Raw genomic sequence first — 13,826 nt, 5'->3', positions numbered from 1 at the left:
TCAGTCACGCTTTGCCGGTATATTTCCGTGGGTCAATCTAAACGGGGGCAGTGATTCAAATTATTTATAGGGCTGCCACAGTGCCACTTCAACACACAACTCGCTTTGAAGCTGCACCAAAACAAATTGATATTCGTGGTAAGTCCTTACACAAATGATGGGTGATTTTACGATTTCAGAGGCGCCTTATACAGGCAGTTACTTTATTACAGGACTGAGCAGTAAATCGTTGAAAACAAGTCCAACATATTAGTCTGTCACATTTTTTTCCCAACGATGTCGTATGTATATACATACACCGTCCACTTCAAACAATTATTTCATAACTTTAATAAATGGAAATTAAATCTAAAAGATGCCAATTGAAATGGTTAAACGTGTCAACCCTGTTTCACATCAATTGACCGAGCGTGAACTCTCGACCCGGCGCCGGCTCGCGACAATGACTAATAGTCTGAACGATCCAAATTGCATTACGTTCCCGACGTTATTGCTATAAATTCGTAACTCGATTGGCAAAGTGGGCGTTTATTTATTTACTGACTAGCTTCCGTTCGGGGATCGCTCTGTGGATAGAACTTACAAGCGATCGCTGAGTAAATGTATGGTTTTTGTATGTGGGGTTTAAAATTAAGGAAGCAGCAAATTTTTTCTGCCCGTTATCAATGTAGTTCTTTTTTCTCTTTTGTAATAAAGTATACGCGTATATTTTAGGGAAGACTCAAGATAATTTTGAGTTGAAATTTTGATGTTAGAAGTCAAACAATAAATATTGCATTGTAACATGCCACACAACATAGAGCTCGAGAGAACATTAAAAAGTGGAACGTTGCATCTCTCCACGGTTGCTCAATTTTGTGCAACCATGCCAGACTTCAACTTAGAGAGGACCAACAGCAGCCAGATCTCTGAAAACCAAAGTTCTGGTACTCACATCTTTGATAGAGAAGTGCAGCACTTGTCGCATGAAGGTCGGCAGCTCCGTCATAAGGGTCTCGTAACCGTAGTTCTGTCCCATGTGCGCCAACATGATGGCCCAGAATGGAGTCGACAAGAGGATCTTGCTCCAAGGGATTGGTGGTGACTGGAAAAATAAACTTTAGTCAATTTGGAGACCTATTGAGAACTTATCTTGATTCGTATTGGAAGTACTCTAATATTTTTTATGGTACTTTCTTCTGATGCTTGTTGTAAAGATATAAAACTGAAAATACTGTAGCAACTTACGCTGGAACCAGCAGCACCCCACAGCGAGCTAAGGATGTACTTCTTCTCCGTCTCCTTGATACCGGGGCATTGTTCAGGGTCCTCCGACACGAAGAACAGGAAGGCGAGGCACCAGACAGTACCGATGAGACCGAACACGTAGAAGATGGACGGCCAGCCGCCGGCGAAACCGTACGCGGAGAGCAGACCCGAGAGAGGCATCGAGATCACAGTGCCGAACTGTGCACCTGTTGAGATAATCGTACCACTTGTATTACACCATTCTTACCGGCTGACAAAATGATCTATTTTTAACAATCTATGGTTAGTCTAGTTACAGTTAAGACCGGAAATTAAGCGTATTCCATGTCAAGTGTTCCGTAAGCACTTTAAACTTAAGGTATTGCATCAATTAGCGAGTTTTGGGAAATTTCGTTTAGTATAAACTTGCATTGTATGGTTAACTTACCAGCATAAACTGCAGCACCCATCCTACTCCTCTCGTTTGGTGGAATCCACTTCGCTAACATGGCGTGGGTGCAAGGCACAATCGGGCCCTAGAATAAAACCTCAATTTAGTATACTTAGTTCATACATCGAACAAACAGGGCAAAGATTTCACAGCTTGGTATAAAAAAGGTTGGAGAAAAGACTTACCTCGCCCAAACCTTGGATGAACCGGACCAGGATGAGGTATTCGTAACCAGCTTCAGCAGCAACCGGTACAAGTAGACCGAAGACTGAGTTGATTAACATACCGACACCCAGGAAGAGACGGGCTCCGAACCTGATTAAAAAATAGAAAAGTCAGATTAAACCTTGACTCGTAAAAAGAAAAATTTTCGTACTCTACTACTCGGCTCGTAAGAAAAAACTCGCTCTAAAACTCGTAGAAAGTCGACTATTTCAACTTCAAAACTTTTTCAGATCAGGGCTTTCAGTAAATAGTTCAAATAATAGTATTTTAGTAAAATTTTATACTGTTTGAAGAATTAAAGCAGTCGACAGCTACATATTAGCTACAGCGCAATTGAAATGCACATTAAAAATTCTAAATGGAAACTTGATTTAATCTCTTCGAAGTAATCTCGTTGTTGGCAAAAAAGCTCACGCGAATACAAATGAAAAAGATCGTCAATTGTTTTGGAACAGTACTCAGGTATAAGAAGTGATATCAATCGAATAAAAGATTTATTTTTGGAACAGTATTCATGAGTAAATAGGTACCTTACTACCAACCGATTGAATTAGAAATGAAACTCAGAAGAATCTGTTTTCGATCGCAAACTCCAATGAGTAATATAATTATTATCGATCCAAAACTAAACAAAGAACTGTGACTATCTAAGCACATTGAACCCACATCAAATACCAATAAAAAATCGAACGAAACCGTTTAAGCTTATCAAACTACCTCGTTAACAAAAAAGTGGGTTATTATTTTTAAATGGTTCCATAACTTAATCTCAGCTTTTAATCCTTATACTCGAATCCGTAAGACACTAAACAAAAAAGTATTTATTAATTTTGGTACAAACCTTTTTGACAAGATTCCGAAGGGTATCTGCGTGATGACGTATCCGTAGAAGAATGATGATAAGATGTAACCTTGTAAGGTGGAACTCCATACAAATGAACCATCTTGAGTGGATGCCACCTAAAACAATATTTCATTATTAGTATTTGAGTCGGTAACCGACATTCAAATATGTAGTATGTTTGAAGACATATTTTCCTTTTTTAAATAATAATTTCAACAAATAAGTCAATTTTATCGTTAAATCCATTAGGTAGATAGGTACTGGGATCGTTTATACTGGAGCTGACTGCAATCCTACCAAAGGAGTATTTATATACTAGCTAGTCAAGCAACTCCTCCTACCACGAGACGTTCTTCATTAGCCCAAAAGGTGAACAGCTTCACCAAGTACTAAAGAGTAAGTACTACTTACACTGGTCTTGTTAGATGTGACCTCTCCGCATTCAGTGTCAGTCGCCTCCGAGATGACGGGCAGCGCCGTGTGGTTGACCATGGCCACGATAGCCACGGACATGTTCGTCCTCATGATGTAAGCGTTCGCCATTCCCAGGAACAGCATGAACGTCACCCAGTGTCGGGTGCCAAGACCACCTGCGGCAAAAAAGGTTTGATTAGTTTTTGAAGACATAAGGACCAAGACTGAAATCAAAAGGACCATGTTTAGGATCTAAGAACCAGCGACCAAAATTCACGGTCCACAGCTTTTATAAAACATAAATCCATCGACTATTATATTTTTGAATGTTAAAAGAAACATTTAGAAAATTTTACTTGAACAACCATTTGTTGATATTATGATTATTTCATAGAGTAATCTAGATACCGCTAAACCAAAACGAATACAATATTAACCTTCGGTTAGATAGTGATGATACGATACAATTGGATTATATGGGTTAAGATAATGTTTAATGGAATATTAGATCGATAGGCTGATAGCTAGGTGACGTCATTTCAATACAGAGTAAAGCGAAATAGACGGACCAGAGCTTATGTACTTATAGATATTCGAGAAAAAAATTAAGTAAACGAAACGCATATTTGCATACCTACGTATTAAAGCAATTATAATTAGCTTTATTAAAAATCTTCCAAAAAATCTTCAGAATCGTTAAATTATAATTATGAACAGATGAACGCAAAAGCCCTTAAATAAAATAAGGATTATAGATTATTAGTTACCCATTCAAGTACTAAATCCACAAGTAATGCATTATCTGACTATTCTATACGAAAGTTTATCCAGTCGCTCTTTATTTCGTGACGTCACTTGATATGATAATTCCCGCGCACCAATTCGTTATGTGCCATTGGGAGTCGCTGACCATTGAGTGTTTATTATTACTGTTTGTTTATGGCACTCAATGCTGACTGTTTTACTTATAATTCGGCTCATATTTATTTATTAAACGTTAATAAAGAAATGCGAACTGTAAAATACGTCCATCCAATACCTACTTCTGAGGTCCGCAAATTCCTGTTTTGTTTCAATAAAGTTTTTTAGAAAAATACTAAAGAAAATTATAGCTGCCACTAGAAAATATTATAAATGTTAAAAAAAAAAAGATTGGTTGACGATATATTCCAACATTTTTTTTAAATAAGTTACATTAAGTACCTTTCTGTGTCTTCTAAATCTTTTCTTTTCAATATTGCAATAAAAACCTATACCATAGAATTAATGACTATATTAGACCACTTCATCATTATTTATAGCGGATTAAACTATTTATTGTAGAATATATCTTTTCACATAATAATACTATCTAATCGGAGCAATAGCACAATAATACTACAAACAAGAGATAACTGTTGGATTGCTTTCATAGTATCTACCAACGGGTTTAATGCATTAGTTAATTATCGGTGTTAGGTGTTATCGGTCAAAAAATATATAATTATTCTGATTTATTCTCAATTTAGAATCGCAGAAATTACCAATCAATCATTTTTGTAAGGTTTATCATGTTAAGAAACATTATTAACCTTAAAAATATAAGTGAAGTAATGAGAGAAGAGCTTCTTAGATTGGTATTGCGAAAATTAATTATGAAAACGTAATATGATAAAATCACTGCGTTAATAAAGGCAAACAAATACGGCTATTAACAAGCAAGTTGCAATAAAGAATAAAACATCGGAAATGGAACCGTAGGTCGGCTATACTTCTAGTTTTGTTACATCCAAATATAACTTGCCATAAGTCCATAAACGTTTATAGCAAAGGAAAGCTTTAAAGTGAACCGTTAAAGTTTATGATTTACGATTGACGTCACGGCTGTGGCGTGGTGTGTTCGAATATGTTTTGTAAGTATGAAAGCTAGAGATATTTTCCGGTCCTTTGAAACGTGGATTTTTTATTTTATGACTCGTTCTTGGACTATTTAGTTATTGGGTGCCTGAAGATTACGATATTACCTAACTGATTGGACTACAAAATTTTATGGAGTTACAAAACAACGTATACCAGGAATACTCAAGTGGGTATGGTTAATTAGCTTAATAAACGTCAAACGAAAACCGCAATTTACCTAAATAAAACAATGCAATTTTCCACTCTATAGTTTGACAAAAACAAAGTTCATCGCTTTACTGCTTATTTATTTATATGAAGTTTTAAATTGAAATTCCATTTGTTAGATTCCGATCAAATAATTTTCAATAGATATAAGACATCAATACAAGGCTAGTCCATAAAACCCCTTCGTAATAATTTTCTAGTCTACCGATTTCAACACGTGTGTGAACAACATACTAAGTGTTCTCCTTAGCACAATAAGCACAATTATCTAAATTCTAAGGAGTATTTAAATCGTATCCAAGCATGGCATGGAGTTAACTAAGTCGTTTCCTCAATCATGCTGGCGTATTGTTTGCAAACAATGGCACCATTAGTGTCATGTTAAAGACCCATAAACACCATGAAATATTAAATACACTTATGTGTGTAACCTACAGGACTGTAATTTTTCAAATAAATGCTATAAAAACAGATTTAAACCAAATAAATAACTGGTAACTCATTTTTTTTTTGTTAAAAGCAAGTAAAACAATATCTAGATGTATTTATTTTATGCCAAGATAATGTGTTTTCTTTTTACAAAACACATCTTAGCAATTGAGAAAAAAAAACAAAAAAGGTAATTAGTTGAAAAGTACGGACAAAATAATTGTAGCTAAACACTTTCTGTTAGTCATTCGTTATTTAAAAACGAAACCAAGATAGCGTTAACGAATTTGGCTATGAAATTTCATTTTACAGCCAAAATGTCAGTTCCCTGACATAAGTAATATTAAATTATTTATTTGACTTGTCCGCTGCAATTAGAGAGGCGTCTTGATTAAATACTTATATTTCCTAATTAGTGCACGTTAATAGAATATTATTTACTCCTTACTCTTCTTTTTTTCGACAGAATGACGGAATATAGATAGTTAATAGTTCTAAATAGTCTTGTTAATTCTCTACCTAAGTATTAAAGTACGTATCTATACATATATTTATAGTTTAAAAAATCTGTGTAGTAGGTATAGCAAAAGGCTAATGATTCTTCAAGCGAAGTTTTTGTCGTACGAGATAATCGATCGACTTTCGTGTTGTGCAAATAGAGCAATTCTTATTCATATGTAAATCCATTTGTTTTGAGTTTATTTACATCGACCGTGTCGCTCATGCACACTCCACCTAATTTGTCTTCTTTTCAAGGAAAAAAAATGTGGATTTGAAACACTGTCTTTTGTTACTTAAACTATGACGCGTTTTTGTTTTAAATTCGATACCGTATTCTATTTTTAAAGTAAAAAAAATATCATATTAAATTACCGTCTGTTGTGTAAGTAAACCGGTTTTAGCTGAAATTAGCTGGTTGTCTGGAAACCGGATTTATTTTAGCAAAGTGTCCCGAAGGACGGAACATTAGGAAGGAGTTTATATTTAGAATGACTAGTAAACTAGCATAGATATTACATACGTACTTAATTCTTAAAATAAACGGCGAGATATAATTAAAAAAACTCTGTTTGATATAATCACATTTACACAGAATACATATTTTCACAGAACAAAAAAAAACAAGTGTCAGTTAAAATCACACAAAAAATAAAAGTCTTAAATTGTCTCTACATTTCCTTATCTGTTTCAAACGTCCTTGGATCCGTCAATCCTTATCTATGGAGCACACGGTGTTATTTACACAGCTTGTTCTATGTACGTAGGTCACGGGCGGGTAATCTGTTTAATTGATTACAAAAACCTCTCTGAATAACAAGACTAGTCTGTGTTTTTATTAAAAGAGGTTTTCTAGAAACAGGACCCAATTTTTTTTTTCAGAATTACTATTTGGAGTTTACCAATACAACATTGAAAATGGTCTTAAAAATCGAGCAAAGGCCAAAATGGCGTTCAAAGCTTTTTCCTTGAATAATGAAGATTTTAATTTTAACGTTGTCGCTACATAAATTTACCTTAGTTTCGAGGAAGCATAAAATATTAGAGCCAAAGACACGACGCCACGCTTTTTAATGTAATTTATATCCCTACGGTATTGTGGACAGTCCCAAAATAAGTAGAAAATAATTACTAACGTTCTATTATAGAAGTGTGGGGTCTACACGTGTTAGCGTCTATTGTAGTTCCGAAAATCATGCGGTGTAAAAACTCAGAAATGCATGTCTGTTTTAAACTCCTCGATATTACATCTAATGAAAAAAGACCCAGAGCTATGTTGTCATACTTTTTTTCGAATTATGAATAAACTATTTTTATATGAAATGCTAGACTGGCTGGTCATAAAATAGAAATGATGAAACGTCATCACTTATTTTAAAATTAGAACAAAATTTATACATTTGTATTTGTTGAAATTGCAAGGTCGGAATTCGGATCGTTGATGTCTAACTAATAATCACGTGATTCAAGAAAACTATTTTCAATAAGTTTAGAAAGCAAGCTTCAAGTCTCTGTACTCTAGCTCAGTTCTAAATATCAAATCAAATATTTAAATCTTTGCGGAAAGCGTCAAATGCTTGCGATGTCTCGTGTGTCCGATAAGCCGCGGCAGACGGTTGCAGTGACGTCAACCGGCTTTCAAATAAGTTTTGCTTCAAAATGAATGATATTGACCTCGATACAGTTTTCTTTTCAAGTTTTCTAAGACCTTAGTACTTATTATGATTTTATCTTCTTTGGGGGCCTACCGGCACGTCTTGAAGTTTAATATTTTTGTGTCTGTCTTCAACAATTACAATAGTATTACTTTACGAGGCCCTTAAAGCCCCTATTACGACTACACTGTTTGTTATCCGCCATTTAATCTGCAAGTTTCCAATCATGTTGTAATACCGAGTACGCATTTCTATAGTTTCCTTCATAATGTTTAATGACGATGCCGTACACATGTCATGTCAATTTGACTCCATTGGCGACGCTGCACTTAAAATGCTTCCCCTTGTGGGTTCACAGGATACCTAAGCACAGTAATTACGAATAAGTATTGTGTTACTGTCTGCTAAACAACATAATAGTCAAAGAAAATGTGCGCACTTAGCGCAGATATCAAAACAGTTTAAAACTAAATTTCTAAAAATAGTTTCAAAATACTAACAGAGAATATTTGCTATTGCAGGGTTCATATGTTTCCGCAGCTATTAAAATAATATTCTACTAAGTAAATCCATCATTTACAGACGTATCCATCACCTAAATAATTTTATGTAGAGACATTAAAATTAATTACACCTTCCGTCAGAACATTTATAATCTGTAGTCGTCATCAAAACTGTAAATTCTTGGAACGTCTGGCTGATTTAGAAAAAAAAAACCGTTTTGGCAGTCTACAGCGGCCAGACTTTTTTGGCGCCAATTTGAGTTAACTATGGAACGAATAAAATTTTGTACGCAGTTCACGTGGTTTGAAAAGTTATTTATTTTTAGAATTACACACGTATTCTTATTGGTATTCTCCTGACGTAGGTACTAAAAACATTTTTACATCAGCAATTATCTGTTTGACGTAAAAATTGCGTAACCATTTGTTATGTGTTGCCCTCATGAATGATCAAAGTTTTCGGTGAGACACATTTATCATGTTCAAATATTTAAATATGGATTCAAGAAAAAAAGGAAAGAGGCAACAACCTTCAAAAGAGGCCTTAGTCGAAGATATAAATCAATGCCGCGAACAAGTTGGTATGTAAAAAGAAATAAGAATGAAAAATAACTGTTTCATAAGTAAAAACTGCTGATTGTAAGTTTTTAAATAATAATGCATATCTTTTTCAAAAATCTACCTCAAACTTATAAAATAATTTCTAACTAAATCTTCCTGTCTTTACCAGTCTGCTGCCACAATCCACCATCAGACAAAAATTGGGCTATTCCTGGCAATAAATCGTTCGTGACTCGCGATTTACATGGTCGTTACGTCATCACGAAATTTAAATCAGGCTGCACTATAGTCCAAGTCCAAGGCCAGCATCCAAGGCCACAAGACGGACTTCAGAACGAGAGCTAATAAATTCAGAATCACGCTTCTAGATGCGAAAAGTAAATTATAATTTATTAACATTTTAATTATTTAATGATTCTAATTAAAATTATATTCTAGAAGAAGATTTAGTTGCTATGGGAATAGTTTAGACAATTGAGATATTTTAATGATCATTATAATTATGGTTTTAATAATGGCAGAAACGTAAATAAATGTTTTAGCAATTAGTTTGTTAATTTTCAGCAAGTTTTGGTCTGGATTCTGAGTTTTACATAATCTATTATCTAATAGCAATAATAGGCACTGCGAAGGTCGAGGATTTATTAACCTTTTCTTCAAAACTGTAGCGGACTTTACTTTGCTAAAATCTACAAAGACATAAAGAATAAAATGCTTTATATAAATATTGCTTTTAAATTTAGAATTCTTCACGAAATGGAAAGCAGGATTAGTTTATAATCGATGTCTAAGAAAAAAATCACACTCCTTATTATTATTTTTCATGGAACAAACGCCTCTACCTTTTCAAATGATAAAACCGACATTGTTATATTTAACGCCTTTACTTATGGTTGCAGTACGACTTCATAATCAGCATTTCGATCAAAGCCTTAGATCTCAGATGGTCGCCATGACAGTAATTATGGAATTGTACAGCATTCAGCGGGATTGTGTTCAGGCACTGTGACTGAACACAATGAGCCTTTGTGGAGTTTGTGGCTTGGGTTCGGCCTTGAAGCTTGGATCATCATTGATATAAAAACTTTTTGCTTGACAAACTTAGGGAACAAAAGGAACGTACACTTTACTCACTTTTTGAATTTGGAAAAACACTTAGCGATCAGGTGTCAATTTTATTGTGGAAAGGGCTTGTTTTTTTCTATTTATCTGTGGATGAATTTCCAGCTAGTCCTATTATTGAGTATAGGTAACCAGAAGGAAGGATTAGATTGCAAAGAGTTACAATATTATTAATAAACTTGTTACGCATTGCCCAAATTTTCCGAGCTCTGTAAAAACCACTCTACTCTGGAATACTTCATGGTATTGTAAAAAACCATTTTCATTGCTGAAATAAGGTTGCATACTTTTATCTTGTATAAACATTTACGCATACAGTCATACATAAGAACGAACTACATTTTTATAAGCTCTACAAACAAGAAATGAGGCATTCCAAACTCTTACAAAACTTAGTAAAAAACAGAGACCGGTCCCTTAACTCTACATTAATACAATTGAGCAACGATAAAAAAAGATTAGTTCTTCTATGATATACATGTAAACTTGTACTCTGTGGATGCTCCATTTATAGGCTTTTCAAAGTCTAGACTAGACTAGGCGGAAAAGAGAAAACTCTTTAGAAGTGAAGCTGAAAAAGCTAGACGGAAAAATTTCATAAGAAAACCATTTCTTAGGAATGTTAAGTCTTAATGTCACAAAAAACAGGTGTTTATACAAGCGTATTGAATTGACAGGCAATTGGCAAAGAATCTGAAGATTTAGGATTTTATCCAGATTGATTTGGTATTTATAGTTCGAAGAGTTATCTATGCCTCAAAATCTTGGCGTTTCTTTTTTTAAATTAAGAACAGGCGTGTCGCGACTTTGCCACCTACTTGAAAAAATAAATTTGATATTGAATAAATACTTTTTGGACAATACAAAACTAGAATTGACAGTCACCAGACAACTGAAAAAGTAAGATAGTTTTATTGGTTACAAAGAAGGTTAGTTTCAAGGTGCAAAAAAGAAATGAATCTAAAATATCTAATCTAAACACTATTCAACGATTCCGGGAAACTATCCAACATCAATTACTGTGAAAACGTTTGACAAAACAAGTTTTTGCCTATATAGTGAAATAGTTGTTTGCTATACTATTAACGTATCTTTTTATTTGTATCAGCATTTTTTGCAACAATAACACTTTATTTCCTGTTTTAGCACGTAGAGATAGAATCATTAAGATGTTGAAACAATTAAAATACAGTTTTTTTGATAAATACAAATACAAATGGAGAATTTTATTGCTTATGCTTTTAACTTCAAAATCAACGTTGAAAATGCCACATTTTCCCGAATAATAAAAATAAAACAGAAATGTCTTTTAAATTTGCAAATATGTTTTTTAGCCTATTTGTATGTAGCTCTCAATGTCATGAGCCCGACTCGCACTTGACCGGCTATACTTAGGTTTAGGTGAGCATTTGAATTTAGGATTCACTGTAAATTCAAATCAAATTCCATAAAACACGTATGTCTGTCATGTTCATAAAACGCGATTGTATGAATTTTACATACATACCCCATCCTATCTGAACTTTGGCCCTCCAATCAAGATGATGAAAACGAACAATGGGTGGTATTGACAGGCTCTCGATAAGCGAGATTAATGATCTCTGTGTCTTTATGAGCAAATCACTGGAACAGATTACGTGCTCAATAAAAATTAAGTAGATAGCATTATTTCAGAAATGGCAATTAACAACGTTAATAATATCAAGAGTGACGATGAATGGACGCGTAGTTTTTATATATTTCCTGATTGAGGTACTTTTTATTATGACTGTCTATGTCTTTTTTGCATATTTTCTCTCTTTCATTACGCACATAATTATGACTCTACATTCTTGCAGGCGGTTTTCACGAAAATATAAAATTCTTCTTCGTGCCTATTAATCTATCTTCCTAAAATCATCATTCCAGGAAAATCCTAAAACCATAATTTCGTAAAAAAATATAAGCTTCCGTAAACGCCTGTACATTTTATAACGTAGACTCGTAGACTAGTTGCCGCGCGCCGCGCGTCGACGGCGGAAAAAACACTCACGCGTTTGTCACGTGGATCTACAATGCGTGAGCCCAAACTTAAATACTAAAATATTTAAAAAACCTAAATATAACACCTATCTTAAATACTTAATTAAATTAATTAAGTCCATATGGTTTGAAATTCTCCTTATTCTGTGACCTGTTAGTAGAGTTTAATTTAGAGTCTTTCAATGATCATTTCACTCTTTCTCGGCATTAGAAAAGTCATATGATTTTGAATGTCAAAATCTTACCATTTTTTCAAATATATGCAGTTAAAATCTTTACCTTGCAACCTGTGTATTTACGTAAATATTGGCTAGAACTCTTCCCTAACGAAATGTCTGACATTGAAACATTAATTTGCAAGGCTTAGAAATTATTTTGGGAAATTCGAAGGTTGTATTTTTACATAATATAGGTAAGTATGTGACTAGATGTACAAAATCTCATCAGCTTAAGAGCTAAAATATAAATATTGCATTTATGAATATGTAGTACAGAATATTTCTTGTGGGAATCGTTTACTATGTGGATTCAATAACAGTTTGGACACTTTAATAATTATATTTAAATCCTGACTGGATTCACAGTTGAGAGTTTATTAAAACCTCTTTTGTAAACTATAGTTAGAAGGAATGCAATTTAAAATGTATGTACTACACGAGTAATCGTAGTTGGTATCACTTAGGCATTTACGCGAGAAATATGATATGCCCGTTGATTTCATGAAGCTAATAAATATTCATAAACTTAACATGAATAATCCCAGCATTACAAAATTCAAAAAGTATGTATTAGTTTCCAAATTCATTTGGTTGGAAAGTAGTCATCCCTTAATTATACGGCCGGCTTAATGTTAATTTAAATGAAAATATGGCGTGAAAAAAGTCAATTATTTAAGAAGTTTCTATACCAAACATGATACATGATTTAGATTAACCTCACTACAGCTACTGAAACATCCAAAACTCTGAAAGTATCAACAATTATGTATCCACTGTAAATAAGTGTTTCACAATCTTCCGTGTTACAGAATAACCCTCAACGTCTAAACGGTTCTAATCTCTTTGCTAATAACGAAAACAGGTCAATGGAGACTTGAAGATTCCTATTACATTCGGTGAAAGAGCGACACGTGTTCGCTATAATCAAAATATTGCATCAAACCGAGATTAATGTGTTCTAAAACCGTTTTATAATGTTGTACGATAAGGCTGAGCTGCGTCCTTGTGTAGCCCGTGACGTCACGGTGGGAGTGACGCCGACTACAACACGCTCGACGCAATTAGTAAACAGATCGGAGACTTACCGGCTCGGGCGCCGGGGCGCTGGTCCTCCAGGCCGGGCTGCTCCCACACCAGCACGTGGCCACCGCGGGTACGAGATACCATTGTAACGAACGAGGGGAAAGCACGAAAACAATCTTAAATTAACTATCAATTAAAAGGAAATTATCAACTAAAGATCGTCCCCCGTTTATGTCCTACGTAACATTGGACGAGCCAACGTTAAGTGGTTGAGAGTGACTGAGGGTGGACATCGCGAGGGTTGTAAGTGACGGGAGGAGGAGGCTCTGCTTACTGCTGAAGCAGACTGTTGACCGACTGACGGTTGCGGGGCGACGCGACACGCCGGTAAATATAGAGGTGCGCGGGGGGCGTGCGGGGAGCGGGCGCAGGGGGCGGGGGGCGGGGGCCGGCGCACGCGCTCCGAGCATGCGATGACGTGAGCAGGTTCAACTTTTTACTGAACGCTGAAAGCCGTCTGCGTTAAGG

General features: G+C 34.9%; 1 protein-coding gene across 2 annotated transcripts in view; it reads right to left on the bottom strand.

Moving 5' to 3' along the window:
* The window catches only part of LOC113498816 (putative inorganic phosphate cotransporter), a 59,583-nt gene that overhangs the window by 3,496 nt on the left and 42,261 nt on the right, over positions 1-13,826 (bottom strand). The window contains exons 1-7 of one of the 2 annotated variants that reach the window (XM_026878957.1): positions 13,361-13,664; positions 3,159-3,337; positions 2,745-2,863; positions 1,864-1,993; positions 1,676-1,763; positions 1,228-1,454; positions 935-1,084 (exon numbers count right to left, since the gene is read on the bottom strand). In XM_026878957.1, the coding sequence (XP_026734758.1) occupies positions 935-1,084; positions 1,228-1,454; positions 1,676-1,763; positions 1,864-1,993; positions 2,745-2,863; positions 3,159-3,337; positions 13,361-13,442 (975 nt within the window). In that variant the 5' untranslated portion in view covers positions 13,443-13,664. Of the gene's footprint in view, positions 1-934; positions 1,085-1,227; positions 1,455-1,675; positions 1,764-1,863; positions 1,994-2,744; positions 2,864-3,158; positions 3,338-13,360; positions 13,665-13,826 lie in introns of those variants that run through there. The other variant, XM_026878958.1, reaches the window with a different exon arrangement.

Source organism: Trichoplusia ni, chromosome 11 (assembly GCF_003590095.1).
Source record: "Trichoplusia ni isolate ovarian cell line Hi5 chromosome 11, tn1, whole genome shotgun sequence".
NCBI lineage: Eukaryota > Metazoa > Arthropoda > Insecta > Lepidoptera > Noctuidae > Trichoplusia > Trichoplusia ni.
The sequence above is the reverse complement of the archived record's forward strand: the minus strand, read 5'-3'. Positions and strand labels throughout refer to the sequence as shown.